Source organism: Rosa rugosa, chromosome 2 (genome assembly GCF_958449725.1).
Source record: "Rosa rugosa chromosome 2, drRosRugo1.1, whole genome shotgun sequence".
Lineage (NCBI taxonomy): Eukaryota > Viridiplantae > Streptophyta > Magnoliopsida > Rosales > Rosaceae > Rosa > Rosa rugosa.
The window spans coordinates 57253218-57266257 of NC_084821.1; the positions used below are offsets into that span (position 1 = coordinate 57253218).

Consider the following 13040-nt stretch of genomic DNA (forward strand, 5'->3'; position numbering starts at 1 on the left):
CAAATGATTTGACACACAATGCCGTCAATGCGTAATCTAATCATGGTTAAGTTTAAGTAGTATTATAAATTAATAATATTAATGTGGTTAATGATGAGAGAGATGAAAAAAGCAATATTGTCTCTCTTCCTTCCCCATTCCAACTTCAAACCTAGAAACATACCAGAGAGGCAGAGATCTCAATTTTGGGATTCGATTTTTAGTAAGGCAAATTATTTCATTATTTCAAAAGTCTCAATACTATTCTCTATACCCAGCCTCTTCCAACAAGATTTTCTCCATGATAACCCAAACCGAAATTGCATTGAAACATTTCAAACAAGGAAAGGGAAAGCAATTTGGAGATTGATGTCCAAACACTAGACTTTTCACATCTGTTGAAATTGAACAGTTTTCTATTAATATTGATGTAAAGCTTTTATCAAGATTTCTTTTTTCTTTTGGATTGAATCATAATCAAGCAACCCCAGGAGAAACCAGACTCTTATCTCCTTCTCCGGTCGACTTGCTCTTCTTGCAAATTGCAATGGGAAGGAGTCCATCCGGGTGTGGTCGCCGAAGAAAACCTCGTCGGCGGATTTCTGAAACGACACGAACTCGAAGTCGACATCTTCTTCTTCTTCTTCATACACGTACTCTTTAGTCTCATGAACTAATCCATAAAGAAAAAGAACATATTAGCAACGATAGTTTCTTGAAATTCATATTACAATAAATTCAAAGAGGTAGTGGAAGAGTAGAACTCAGAAAATGTTCTCATCAATAACAAAGATGAAGAAGAAGAATACATGTAGAGAGAGTAAAAGATACGGAAGAAACGTGGTGAGAGAAAAATGTATTAAAAAATAATAATTATTAAAATTATTTAACCAGAGTTACTGAGTTAGTGAGAGTAAAACGTGGCGGTTGCATATGCAGCAGTGGTATCACCACTGAGCTGAGTTTATGTGGTTAGCAAATTTGATTCAACTAATTGGAGCCAAATTTCTTATGATTTGAATAGTCTATCTTGTTATCAATTTTTTAATACGCATAACCCCCACTGACAGGTATATTTTAGGCGAGTAAGAGGAAAAAAAAAACATTACTGGATTTGACGAACAGATCATGAATAAGTTGATTAACATCTACGCCAGTACTCAAATCTGCGATATTTCTAATATATCCCTTTTTGGATAGGCCAATATATAATAAGGGGTTAATATCTTATTTTCTACCGTTTTTCTTAAAATTTCTTCGACATCGTCAAATATCCCTGATATATTAGATATTTGAGATATATCTCCAATAAAGTGAAAAATTTTGGGATATATCCCTGATAAAGTGAATAAACATCTGATAAAAAAAAAATAGAAAAGACTCAATAATTCTCTAAATGCAATTTTGTATGAAAAAAGATCTCCTTGAGGGAAATCTGGTTTTGGAGAAATCCCCTCAAGGTGAATCCAGGTGAGGAGAAATACCCTCAAGGAGCGATTCTGTGTGGGAAGTACGTAGTTCTCTCAATGCAAATCTGTGTACGTGAGGAAAGATCTCCCCTCAAAGCAAATATAGGTGAGGAGAAATCTCCTCAAAGGGAATTTGGATACTCCTCGAGGAAAATCCGAGTGAGGAGTGGAATTCAAGTGAGGAAAAATTCCTTGAAGACGAATCTGGACAAAGAGAATTCATGATGAAGCAATTTCAAAAAGTAACTCATTCACTACATCTTTTTCAATTATATGGGATTGACCTCAATTATATTAAAGTTCCAGATAAAGAGAACAGATTGTTGGGTTATTATCCTCTTATAGGAGAAACAATCGGCAACTCTAAAGAGATCTATAACTATCATGTTCATCACTACAATTCGTACTATATGGGTCATATATCTTGGTCTGATTATTGCATTTTCGTAGACCAACGAGCGACTTTTCAACCACTTATAGTCTCTTTTTGGATGTAGAAGAAGTTGACATTTATATGTATTTACATGTAATTCAATAAATTGACTATTTCAGAAACTATATATTTTTTCCTATATCCCTGATATTTCAAATATCTCCATTTTTCAAAATTCCAATAGATATGTAGATACAGATATTTTAATCTTTAGATTCAAGTACCCATTGATTAATTTTATTTAAGATTCAAAGTAAAATGCAAAAGTTCCAATTTTTACTTTAAAGACTTGGACCCAAGTGGACAAATAACTTTCCAAGTCTCCACAAATAAAGTTTCGAGACAAAGAAAATGAATAACAAATAAACTAACCACAACCATCATGAATAAGAAAGAAAGAAAATGAAACATTCCCTTTTCAAGTCTGAACTGTCTCAAGTCTGCACTGTCATCGGAAAAAAAAAAAAAAAAAGGTCTGAAGTACTATACAGTGCACGCAGAATACTATAAGGCAGCCATGCGCACTATAAATAAAGCTAAGACTGAATTGCTCTCTATCATATCATACAGCAAACACATACAAAACCATGAGAACCATGAGATCATTTCTATCTTACCTTCTTTTGTACGTTCAGCTGATTTCATCACCAAACAATGCTTTTGCTTCTGCTAGTTCCAGTTCTAGTGAAGCAGAGGCTCTCTTCAAATGGAAAGCCAGCTTTTTAAACCAAACCCAGAATAATAGTCTGACCTCCTGGACTTACTTTCCCAGCAATTCCACCAATCCAAAAGCCAAAGGAAGCCCATGCAACGTTTGGACTGGCATTTCATGCAACACTGCTGGAAGTGTCAACAAGATAAACCTCACCAGTTCTGGTATACAAGGTACGCTGCATGAATTTCCATTCCTGTCCTTACCCAATCTTGAAAATATTGACCTTAGCTGGAATGAACTCTTTGACAGCATCCCACCTCATATTAGTTCCCTCTCCAAACTCATCTTTTTTGATCTATCTTATAATAAGTTGTCTGGGAAAATTCCACCAGAAATTGGTCTTCTCACAAATCTTGAGGTCTTGCACCTACATGAAAACCAGTTAAATGGTTCAATTCCTCAAGAGATAGGTCAGCTCAAGTTTCTTTACGAGCTTACTCTTTACCATAACTATCTAGAAGGTCCAATTCCTTCTTCTCTAGGTAGCTTGAGTAACCTGATCACTTTGTATCTCCATGACAATCAACTTTCCGGTTCCATTCCTCCAGAGATAGGAAACCTTTCTAGTTTGGTTGACATGGTAATGGATAAAAACCATTTAACAGGTCCAATCCCTCCAAACTTTGGAAACTTAAAAAACCTGGCATATTTGTATCTCCTTGACAATCAACTTTCTGGTTCCATTCCTCCAGAGATGGGAAACCTTTCAAGTTTGGTTGAAATGGAAATGGCTAAAAACCATATAACAGGTATGATCCCTCCAAGTTTTGGAAGCTTAAAAACCCTGACATATTTGGGTCTCTACGACAATCAACTTTCTAGTTCCATTCCTCTCGAGATAGGAAACCTTTCAAATTTGGTTGAAATAGAAATGGGTGAAAACCATTTAACAGGTCCAATCCCTCCAAATTTTGGAAGCTTAAGAAACCTAACGCGATTGTACTTGAACTTGAATAATCTTTCTGGTTCAATCCCAACATCTTTAGGTGATCTGAGAAACCTTAAGCTTCTCTATCTTTATGGAAATCAACTTTTTGGCACTATTCCAAAAGAGATAGGTAACTTGAAATCTCTGGTATATTTAGAGTTGAGCACAAATCAACTTAGTGGCTCCATTCCTACATCATTTGGTGAGTTGAGAAACTTAGAAACCTTATTCCTTCGTGAAAACCAACTATCTGGATCCATTCCTGATCAGATTGGGAATCTCATGAAATTGAATATGCTGGCATTGGATAGTAACCAATTTTCTGGTTATTTGCCCCAAAATATATGTGGGCGCGGATTACTAGAAAACTTCACAGTATACAACAACCATTTGATAGGTCCCCTCCCCAAAAGCTTGAAAACTTGCAAGAGCTTAGTTAGATTCCTTCTTCATGGGAACCATCTGACGGGAAATATATCTGAAGAATTTGGTGCCTATCCAAATCTTCAATATATAGACCTAAGCCACAACAACTTCTACGGTGAAATCTCACCTGTCTGGGGGGAATGTTCACGATTAGGAACTCTCCGGTTTGCCGGAAACAACCTGACTGGTAGCATCCCACCTGAGATTAGCAATGCAACCCAAATTCATGTACTGGATCTTTCATCAAATGGTTTAGTTGGTATGATTCCAAATGAGATTGGGAGATTAACTTCTTTGGTGAATCTGATTTTGAATGGTAATCAACTTTGGGGTCGGATACCCTCAGAATTTAGATCATTGAAGGATCTTGAGTATCTTGACCTGTCAACGAACAAATTCAATGAGTCAATTCCAAGCACTTTAGGTGACTTGTCCAGTTTACACTACTTGAATTTGAGCAACAACCAGTTCAGCAAAAAAATTCCATTTCAATTGGGGAATTTAGTCCACCTGTCCCAGCTAGACTTAAGTCATAATTCACTGGACCATCAGATACCATCAGAAATGAGCCAAATGCAAAGCTTAGAGATTCTGAATCTTTCCCACAATAATCTTTCTGGTTCCATACCCAAAAATTTTGAACAAATGCATAGCTGGGTTCAAATCGACATATCCTACAACCAGTTGCAGGGTCCCGTCCCCAACAACAAAGCATTTCAAGATGCTCCTTTGGAAGGCAATGAAGGATTGTGTGGCAATATTACAGGACTTCAACCCTGCCCTTCCATGGAAAATAAGCATGCCACAAAAAAGAATCGAAGACTCATGTTTATAATTGTTTTCCCTGTTCTGGGGATACTTTTACTTTCACTTGCCTTCCTTGGAATTGCCTTCGTTAGAAAAAAAGGAAGAAACAAAGAGCAGGATACAGAGCAGAGCAATGTGGAGCAAAAAGAAGTCTTTTCCATATCTGAGTTTGATGGAAGAAGAATGTATGACAAAATCATCAAGGCAACCAATAATTTTGATGATGTATATTGCATCGGAAAGGGAGGATCCGGAAGTGTCTACAAGGCAGAGCTGCTATCAGGTAGCATAGTTGCAGTGAAGAAACTCCACCCAATACTTGATGGTGAGGAGTCGTCTTGGAAGGAATTCCTTAATGAAATAAGGGCACTAATAGAGATACGGCACCGGAACATTGTGAAACTTCGTGGTTTCTGTTCACATGCCCATCACTCGTTTTTGGTCTATGACTACCTAGAATATGGTAGCTTGGCTTCAATCTTGAGCAAAGAATATGAAGCTCAAAAGCTGGACTGGAGCACAAGGGTGAGGATTGTGAAAGGTGTAGCTCATGCCCTGTCTTATATGCATCATGATTGCTCACCACCTATAGTGCATCGAGACATATCAAGCAACAACATTTTGCTCAATTACGAATATGAGCCTTGTGTTTCAGACTTTGGCACCGCTAAGCTTCTAAATGCAGACTCATCGAATTGGACTACCCGTGCAGGCACATATGGATATATAGCACCAGGTAAACTAGTTAACACATGTTTCCTAAATTTTATACTTTAGCCTATATATACATTCTTATATATGGACGTATATTATGTGTTTGGCAGAGCTGGCTTACACAATGAAGGTAACTGAGAAATGCGATGTCTATAGCTTTGGGGTGCTGGCACTGGAAGTCATAATGGGGAAGCGGCTGGGTGAAATCATCTCCTCATTTTCGTCTCCATCCGCCAACGAAGACAAATTGTTGAAGGATGTATTGGACCAACGCCTCCCGGCTCCAACACCTCATGTTCAAGATGAATTGGTAACCATTGCAAGCCTAGCAATTGCATGCAAACATCCCCATCCACAATCCAGGCCAACAATGCACAGGGTTTCTCAGGTCTTATCATCCCACCCTGCAAGTTCCTCGGGACAACCAGAGATTACACTTGCGCAACTCATTAGTTAATTATCTGAATTGTGTGGCCTATGAGTATGGCATAAATAAGATGCTCTTGTTTGAGCACAATCATGTATTGATTAGTTTGATCATTTCGTATCATTTGAACTTGAGTTTTCTAGTAAGAATTTGCACCCACTTATTAATAGAGACTTTCTTCGTCCCAATTTGCTCGGGCTGTCTTTTAAATTGGCGAAAGTTGTCATCCTTTGAAGTAACCTCACCCAGAAATCTAGCACTTGTTTTTGCGTAACTTAATGATCAACATTAACAAAGATGAAAGAATATTTGCAATTAATTCCAAGAAGAAGAAAAAACACACAGTTACCTCTAGTTGAGTTGTATGAAAGATTAACAGAGGGGACTTGGTCATCGTAATCGACCTCTGCTTTCTGCCACGGACTTGGACACATCGTTGGTGGGAAGTTGATGTATTATGATTACATTTGATGGATCATAAATGGTGTGATACTACCCATCGGCGACAAACAGCTATCCCCTGCCAATCGATCACGTACGGCTCACATCTCTTTTTCCTTCTCTTTTTCTAGTTTATCCTCACTCTCTTTTTGTTTTTTTTTCTTGTTTTCTCTGGTTCTCCTTTAGCCTCTCTTGGCGATTTGGTACAAGTCAATGACTTAATAAACAAAAGGTGAGTGATTATTTTGTGGTTCATGACCACAATGCGTTCGTGTTCTCAATCACTGTGGCGTTGACACAAGCATACATAAGACAGAAAAATTAAAAAATAATAAGTCATATCGACCCATTAAGTTGTTTCAAACCATAGATATGTTGTAATTCAAAATTACTTAATAATTTCTCCAATATATCTAACTATATTTTACATTTTTTTAGGTATGTAGTCCATGTCAAAATAAAATTTCACCTGATTGAAATATCTAACTATACTTTTCAAATTTCAAATATGTTGTCCAAGTCACAATAAAACCTGAAGTCCTGAACCAATAAAATATCCAACTACACTTTGCATCTTTCAAGTATGTAGGTCTTAATCACTTGTAATTATTTTTTAGTATATCATGTGGCACTGCCAATTAAGTGGTAGTCCGTACAAATAGAATTGCGACCAATCAACAATAATTACTGGCCGGGCATATTTATCCCCCATTCAAAGAAATGAGTTTCTTCCAGCTCACTGAAAACATCCACGAATCCTCTTAGATGTTTTTCCTATGAATTATGAATTCAACTACTGCCCATACGAAATTAATTAATTATGGTTTTGATTTCTCTAGATATCATCTACAACAACTCTAAGATGCTTACAACAGCAGCAACACACAAGTATAAGAGCTGCAATAATATGCAGTCCAAGATTTAAGCTCTGAGATTTTATTGAAGGAAAGAATCGCAACTGATTGATGACATCCTGTAATTGCTGTCATTGAAACAACTTACCTAGCTAGAATAGTGGATCGTATCATATGTAAAATGTATATATGTTGTAAGACTTTGCACAATGTAATATATTGAAGTTATCCCCATTACAAACTTCTTTATGGTATCAAAGCAAACGCTCTTGAGGACCTAGAACTTCATACAAACATATACCTCCTGGTTGGTGATGACGAAGAGCAGAGACTCATTGAACCCGGAAAGGGCTCGAACTCTTCCAAGACCTCAGAACCATGGGAGAATTCCAATCACCCTCTTTTCCTCCATCATTCGGACCAACCAGGTTCTGTCCTTGTTTCACAACCACTGATGGAAGACAATTATACAACGTGGGTGCAGTCAATGACCATGGCACTCACCATAAAAAACAAGAAGGGTTTTATTGATGGAACCCTAAAAAGGCCGACTCACAATCCTAATGAACAACTGCAATGGGACCGATGCAACGTCCTTGTCAAAACCTGGTTGCTAGGAGCTATGTCAAAAGACATCTCGAGCAGTGTCATCCATTGCAAGGATGCTAGAGGTATGTGGTTAGAGTTGCAAGAGAGATTCTCTCACACTAATACGGTTTTATTGTTCCATATAGAGAACACCATACATGAATGTGAGCAGGGCACAAACTCAGTCACTTCCTTCTTCACAAAACTCAAAAGCCTATGGGATGAAAAGGATGCTCTCTGTTCATTTCCTACTTGTAACTGTGAAGCAGCGGCTGAAGTTAAGAATTTCATGGAAACACAAAAGACCATGAAATTTCTTATGGGACTTAATGAGAATTTTGCGCAGACCCGCAGCTAGGGCTGCACACGGATTGGGTTGGATCGGTTTTGACTCCAAACCGTCTCTATGTCAAAGTGAGCGGATTAGGCATTTTGGAGAACCAGTCATAAAAAAAAAAAACCTTAATCCGACCCAATCCAATCCAATTAAAAATGGTTTGGTTCGGTCGGTTAGGCGGTTTTCACCTATATAATAATAACATGCTATTTATGAAAAAGTTCATAGTAAAAATTCAATCTCAATAATTGAAATTATGTTAAATTATCTAAATTTAAAATTCAACAATTAAAATCCACAACATATAGTCAAAAACTAAAATCTAAATTAGATTGAAAGTGATTCACTTATTTAACGACTTAGTCACAGTACTAGCTTAATATGATAGTATTAATGGTCAAAGAATGTGAGATTGAGAGATCAGAAATGTGATGTGAGAGGATAAAAAAACTTGCAGCGATGGATAAAAAAACTGGCTGCGATTATATACTTAGGTTTTAGGCCTTTGGGCTTTGAATTCAATATGGTAGTATATCATTTGAGAATAAAGTTATAACTGGAGATTTAAAACTTACTTAGAACAAATTGGACAAATGAATATATATTTATTATGTGTATATATAAAAAAAAAAACTTTTTCTCTTATATTTCAAGCATACCGGTCGGTTCGGGTTCCGCGGTTTAAGCACAAGAGAAACCAAACCAAACCAGTTCATAAATGGTTTGGTTCAGTATTGAACCGATTTTCAATTTTTAAAGTTAAAAAACCTTAACCAAACCATATTTATCGGTCGGTTTGTATCATGTTATGCACACCCCTACCCGCAGCAACATCATAGGGTTGGATCCACTTCCGAACCTGAACAAAACCTATGCGATGGTACTATGCCAAGAGAAGCAGGCAGAGACCACTGTTGGCAAGTCCACGGCACCACCAGAATCCTCTGCTTTTTCAGTGAAGAAAGTGACTCGTGATTTCAAGTCTGTAGAAGGAGAAGCCAAATTTTGTGAAAAATGCAACATGACCAACCACAACACAAAGAACTGCAGAGCTCATCTCAAATGCACATATTGCAATGGGAAGGGACATTCCTATGACTACTGCCGAAAGAGGAAGAATGCTACTGAAAGTGGACAAGCAAGATCAAAAGCAAACCATGTAGCTCCTGAAGATGATCAAAAGGAAGCTGCGACTGATTTCCCATTTTCACGAGAAGAGTGTCATTAACTTCTCAATCAGCTCCTAACCAAAACGAAGGCTGCCTCAGCCAATTTGGTCGGTAACATTCCCAATTATGAAGAGCTTTCAGGTAAACTTATCTCCCTTGCACAGAATAGTAAAGAGCCCTTATAGATATTAGATAGTGGTGCAAGCGATCATATTGTTTGTAATCCCAGCTTGCTTACCTCATTCAAATCAGTCTCTAATCGTTGGGTCAAGCTTCCTGACGGTACCACAGCACGTGTTACTCATGTTGGCACTGTAGCTTTCTCTCCACATTTTGTTCTTCACAATGTCCTATGTGTCCCTTTGTTTTACCTTAACTTGATCTCTGTGAGCAAACTAGCGTTCGACTCTTTTCATATTACCATCTTTCTAAGACAAATTTGTGTCATACAGGACCTACAATCGGGGAAGATGATTGGGACGGGAACTGAGAAGGAGGGACTCTACCGACTCAATCTACCACAGAAAGGAACATGCAATGCGGTACACACCAACTCGGACTCGGACAGTTTATGGCACCAACGACTTGGTCATCCCTCAAATAAAGCATCTTCATTGTTTTCATTTCTTGCAAATAAAGCTTGTGATTCAAGCTCTTGTTCTGTTTGTCCTTTAGCCAAACTTACTAGACAACCGTTTCCATTAAGTACTACTCGTAGTGCATCTTGCTTTGATTTAATTCACATTGATATTTGGGGAGGTTATCATGTTCCAACTTTTTCTGGTGCACAATATTTTCTAACAATCGTCGATGACCATTCACGAAGCACTTGGGTGTATTTGATGAAACACAAGTCTGAAGCACGCACTCTCCTCATCCATTTTATTCATTTGGCTGCAAATCAGTTTGGTCAAAATGTTAAGGTCGTTAGGAGTGACAACGGTCCAGAGTTTAAGATTCCCCAGTTTTATTCTTCTAAAGGCATTATCCACCAAACTAGCTGCGTCAACACACCACAACAAAATGGTGTTGCTGAACGCAAACATCGCCACTTGCTCAACATGGCCAGGGCCCTTCTTTTCCAAGCCAATTTGCCAAAACCTTTTTGGGGGATGCCGTACTCACAGCAACTTACTTGATTAATCGAGCACCAATTCCAATTCTTCAGGGAAAAACACCTTTTGAAAAACTTTTCCATAAGGAACCTACCTATTCTCATTTAAGAGTCTTTGGTTGTCAATGCTTTGTATCCACACATCCAACTTGTCCTAGTAAGTTTGATCCTCGATCAATGGAGTGCGTTTTCCTTGGCTATCCACACGGCCAAAAGGGGTATAAAGTTTATAACTTGACAACTAAGAAATCCCTAGTTTCAAGGGATGTGATTTTCTTTGAGAATGTCTTTCCTTTCTCGAAAAATTCGGAGTCTTTTCCATCTCAAAATACCGATTTGTTTCCTTCTATAACTCGTTTGGCCCATTATGATAATCCTTCAATTCCTACAATTCCTCCTTCGAGTCCCACACATAACTCTCCACCTACAATCTCTCAAAATCTCCAGTCTTCCGCTGAGCAACATCCTAATTCTCCTTCCAAATCTCTTTCATCTACAGAACCCGTATCTTCTGACATCACCATTCCTAACTTGGACACAATCTCCTCTGATCCCATTCAATCACCTTTGCCTCCAGAACAAACTCCACCACGACCACGCAAGCCTACTGGCGCTTCCAAGCTCCCTACCGCATTACAGGACTTTCACATTGATGCGGCCCTCCCCTCACGTCTCGCTCCGTCGTCTTCTTCGAACGAGGTCACAACTCCTGGTACGGCTCATAGTCTCTCACATGTTCTTTCATATGCCAATCTCTCTTCTCCTCATAGAACCTTTACTGCTAATATTACCCTGCAAAGAGAACCCACATCTTTTTCTCAGGCAGTTAAAGACCCAAAGTGGAGAGAAGCTATGCGGCTAGAGCTTCAAGCACTGCAAGATAACAAAACATGGAGCCTAGTTCCACCACCGGCTCACAAACGACCGATCGGTTGTAAATGGGTGTATAAAATCAAGTACAACCCCGATGGAACCATTGAACGCTATAAGGCCAGGTTAGTGGCCAAGGGTTACAGCCAAGTGGAAGGCCTTGATTATAGGGAGACATTCGCACCAGTTGCCAAGCTTACCACAGTCTGAGTCTTGCTCAGTCTCGCAGCTCAACAAAATTGGCATCTCCACCAACTGGATGTGAATAATGCGTTCCTTAATGGAGATCTCCATGAAGATGTGCACATGCAACTTCCTCCTGGCTTTGAACGAAAGGGGGAGAAAAAGGTCTGTAAGCTACACAAATCATTATACGGCTTGAAGCAAGCCTCCAGGCAATGGTTTTTGAAGCTCTCTTCAGCCCTCAAATCAGCCGGTTTCAAGCAATCATGGTCTGATTATTCCATGCTCGTCTGAAGCCATCAAGGTACCTTTACAACTTTGTTGATTTATGTGGACGATGTAATTCTTGCAGGCAACAATTTAGATGATATTATGAGGACCAAAAGCTTTTTATCAAGCCACTTCAAACTGAAGGATATGGGACAGTTGAAATATTTTCTTGGATTGGAAGTAGCAAGGTCCAAGCATGGCATTGCATTAAGTCAAAGAAAGTATGCATTGGAAATACTTGAAGACACATGATTTCTTGGTGCAAAACCTTCACGTTTTCCAGTTGAGCAAAATATAACCCTCACACAAGAAGATGGAAGATTGTTAGAAGACGCATCTCAATATCGAAGGCTTGTTGGACGCCTCATTTATCTGACAATCACAAACGGAATCTCGTGTATGTAGTTCATATACTTAGTCAGTTCATGGATAAACCAAGACAACCTCACTTAGATGCAGCTCACAAGGTGTTGAGATACCTCAAGAAGACACCAGGTCAGGGTATTTTCCTACCTTCAAAAGGGCCATTGGAATTAAGAGCATATTGTGATGTAGATTGGGCGCACTGCAAAGACACTAGAAGGTCAACAACGGGTTATTGCATCTTCCTCAGACATGCTCCCATTTCATGGAAAACAAAGAAACAGAGTATCGTCTAACGTTCGAGTGCAGAAGCCGAGTATCGCTCTATGGCCACTACTTGTTGTGAGATAACATGGTTGCAATACATTTTGAAAGACTTGAATATTCAACATTTGCAGCCAGTCAAGTTGTTCTGCGATAACAAGGCCGCAATACACATAGCGTCTAATCCTGTGTTCCACGAAAGGACCAAGCATATAGAAATAGACTGTCATGTCGTAAGAGAGAAAGTGCAAAGAGGATTGATTCAAACAGAACATATAAGAACCAAGGAGCAACCAGCAGACATTTTCACGAAGCCCCTGAGTTCAAAACAGTTTTCATTGTTGCTGAGCAAGTTAGGAGTGATCAATATCCACTCTAACTTGAGGGGGAGTATTGAAGGAAAGAATTGCAACTGATTGATGACATCCTGTAATTGCTGTCATTGAAACAACTTACCTAGAATAGGTCCTAGAATAGTGGATCGTATCATATGAAAACTGTATATATGTTGTAAGACTTTGCACAATGTAATATATTGAATTTATCCCCATTACAAACTTCTTTGGATTTAGTAACAGCCTGTTGAGATTTTATTCTCATAATTTTCTGAGAGTACCAATTTTTTGTAATTATTTTCATGTGAAGCCTCTGTTTTCTTTTGATTTCAGAGAACTTATTCTCAACGGTGG

General features: G+C 38.6%; 2 protein-coding genes across 3 annotated transcripts; one reads left to right on the plus strand and one right to left on the minus strand.

Moving 5' to 3' along the window:
- Window positions 1-247: 247 nt before the first annotated feature.
- On the minus strand, window positions 248-6514 carry LOC133728706 (uncharacterized). 2 transcript variants are annotated; one of them, XM_062156131.1, is made up of 2 exons: window positions 6248-6514; window positions 248-652 (listed from the first exon to the last, which is right to left on the minus strand). In XM_062156131.1, exons 1-2 carry the CDS (start codon window positions 6330-6332, stop codon window positions 399-401), a joined length of 339 nt encoding a protein of 112 aa, XP_062012115.1. In that variant the 5' UTR covers window positions 6333-6514; the 3' UTR covers window positions 248-398. The 2 variants fall into 2 exon arrangements, 1 of the variants encoding a protein (XP_062012115.1); XR_009855970.1 differs by lacking the exon at window positions 248-652 and adding an exon at window positions 4193-4331.
- LOC133728705 (probable leucine-rich repeat receptor-like protein kinase At1g35710) lies at window positions 2361-6240 on the plus strand. The gene is made up of 2 exons (XM_062156130.1): window positions 2361-5493; window positions 5582-6240. Exons 1-2 carry the CDS (start codon window positions 2469-2471, stop codon window positions 5926-5928), a joined length of 3372 nt encoding a protein of 1123 aa, XP_062012114.1. The 5' UTR covers window positions 2361-2468; the 3' UTR covers window positions 5929-6240.
- Window positions 6515-13040: the final 6526 nt, after the last annotated feature.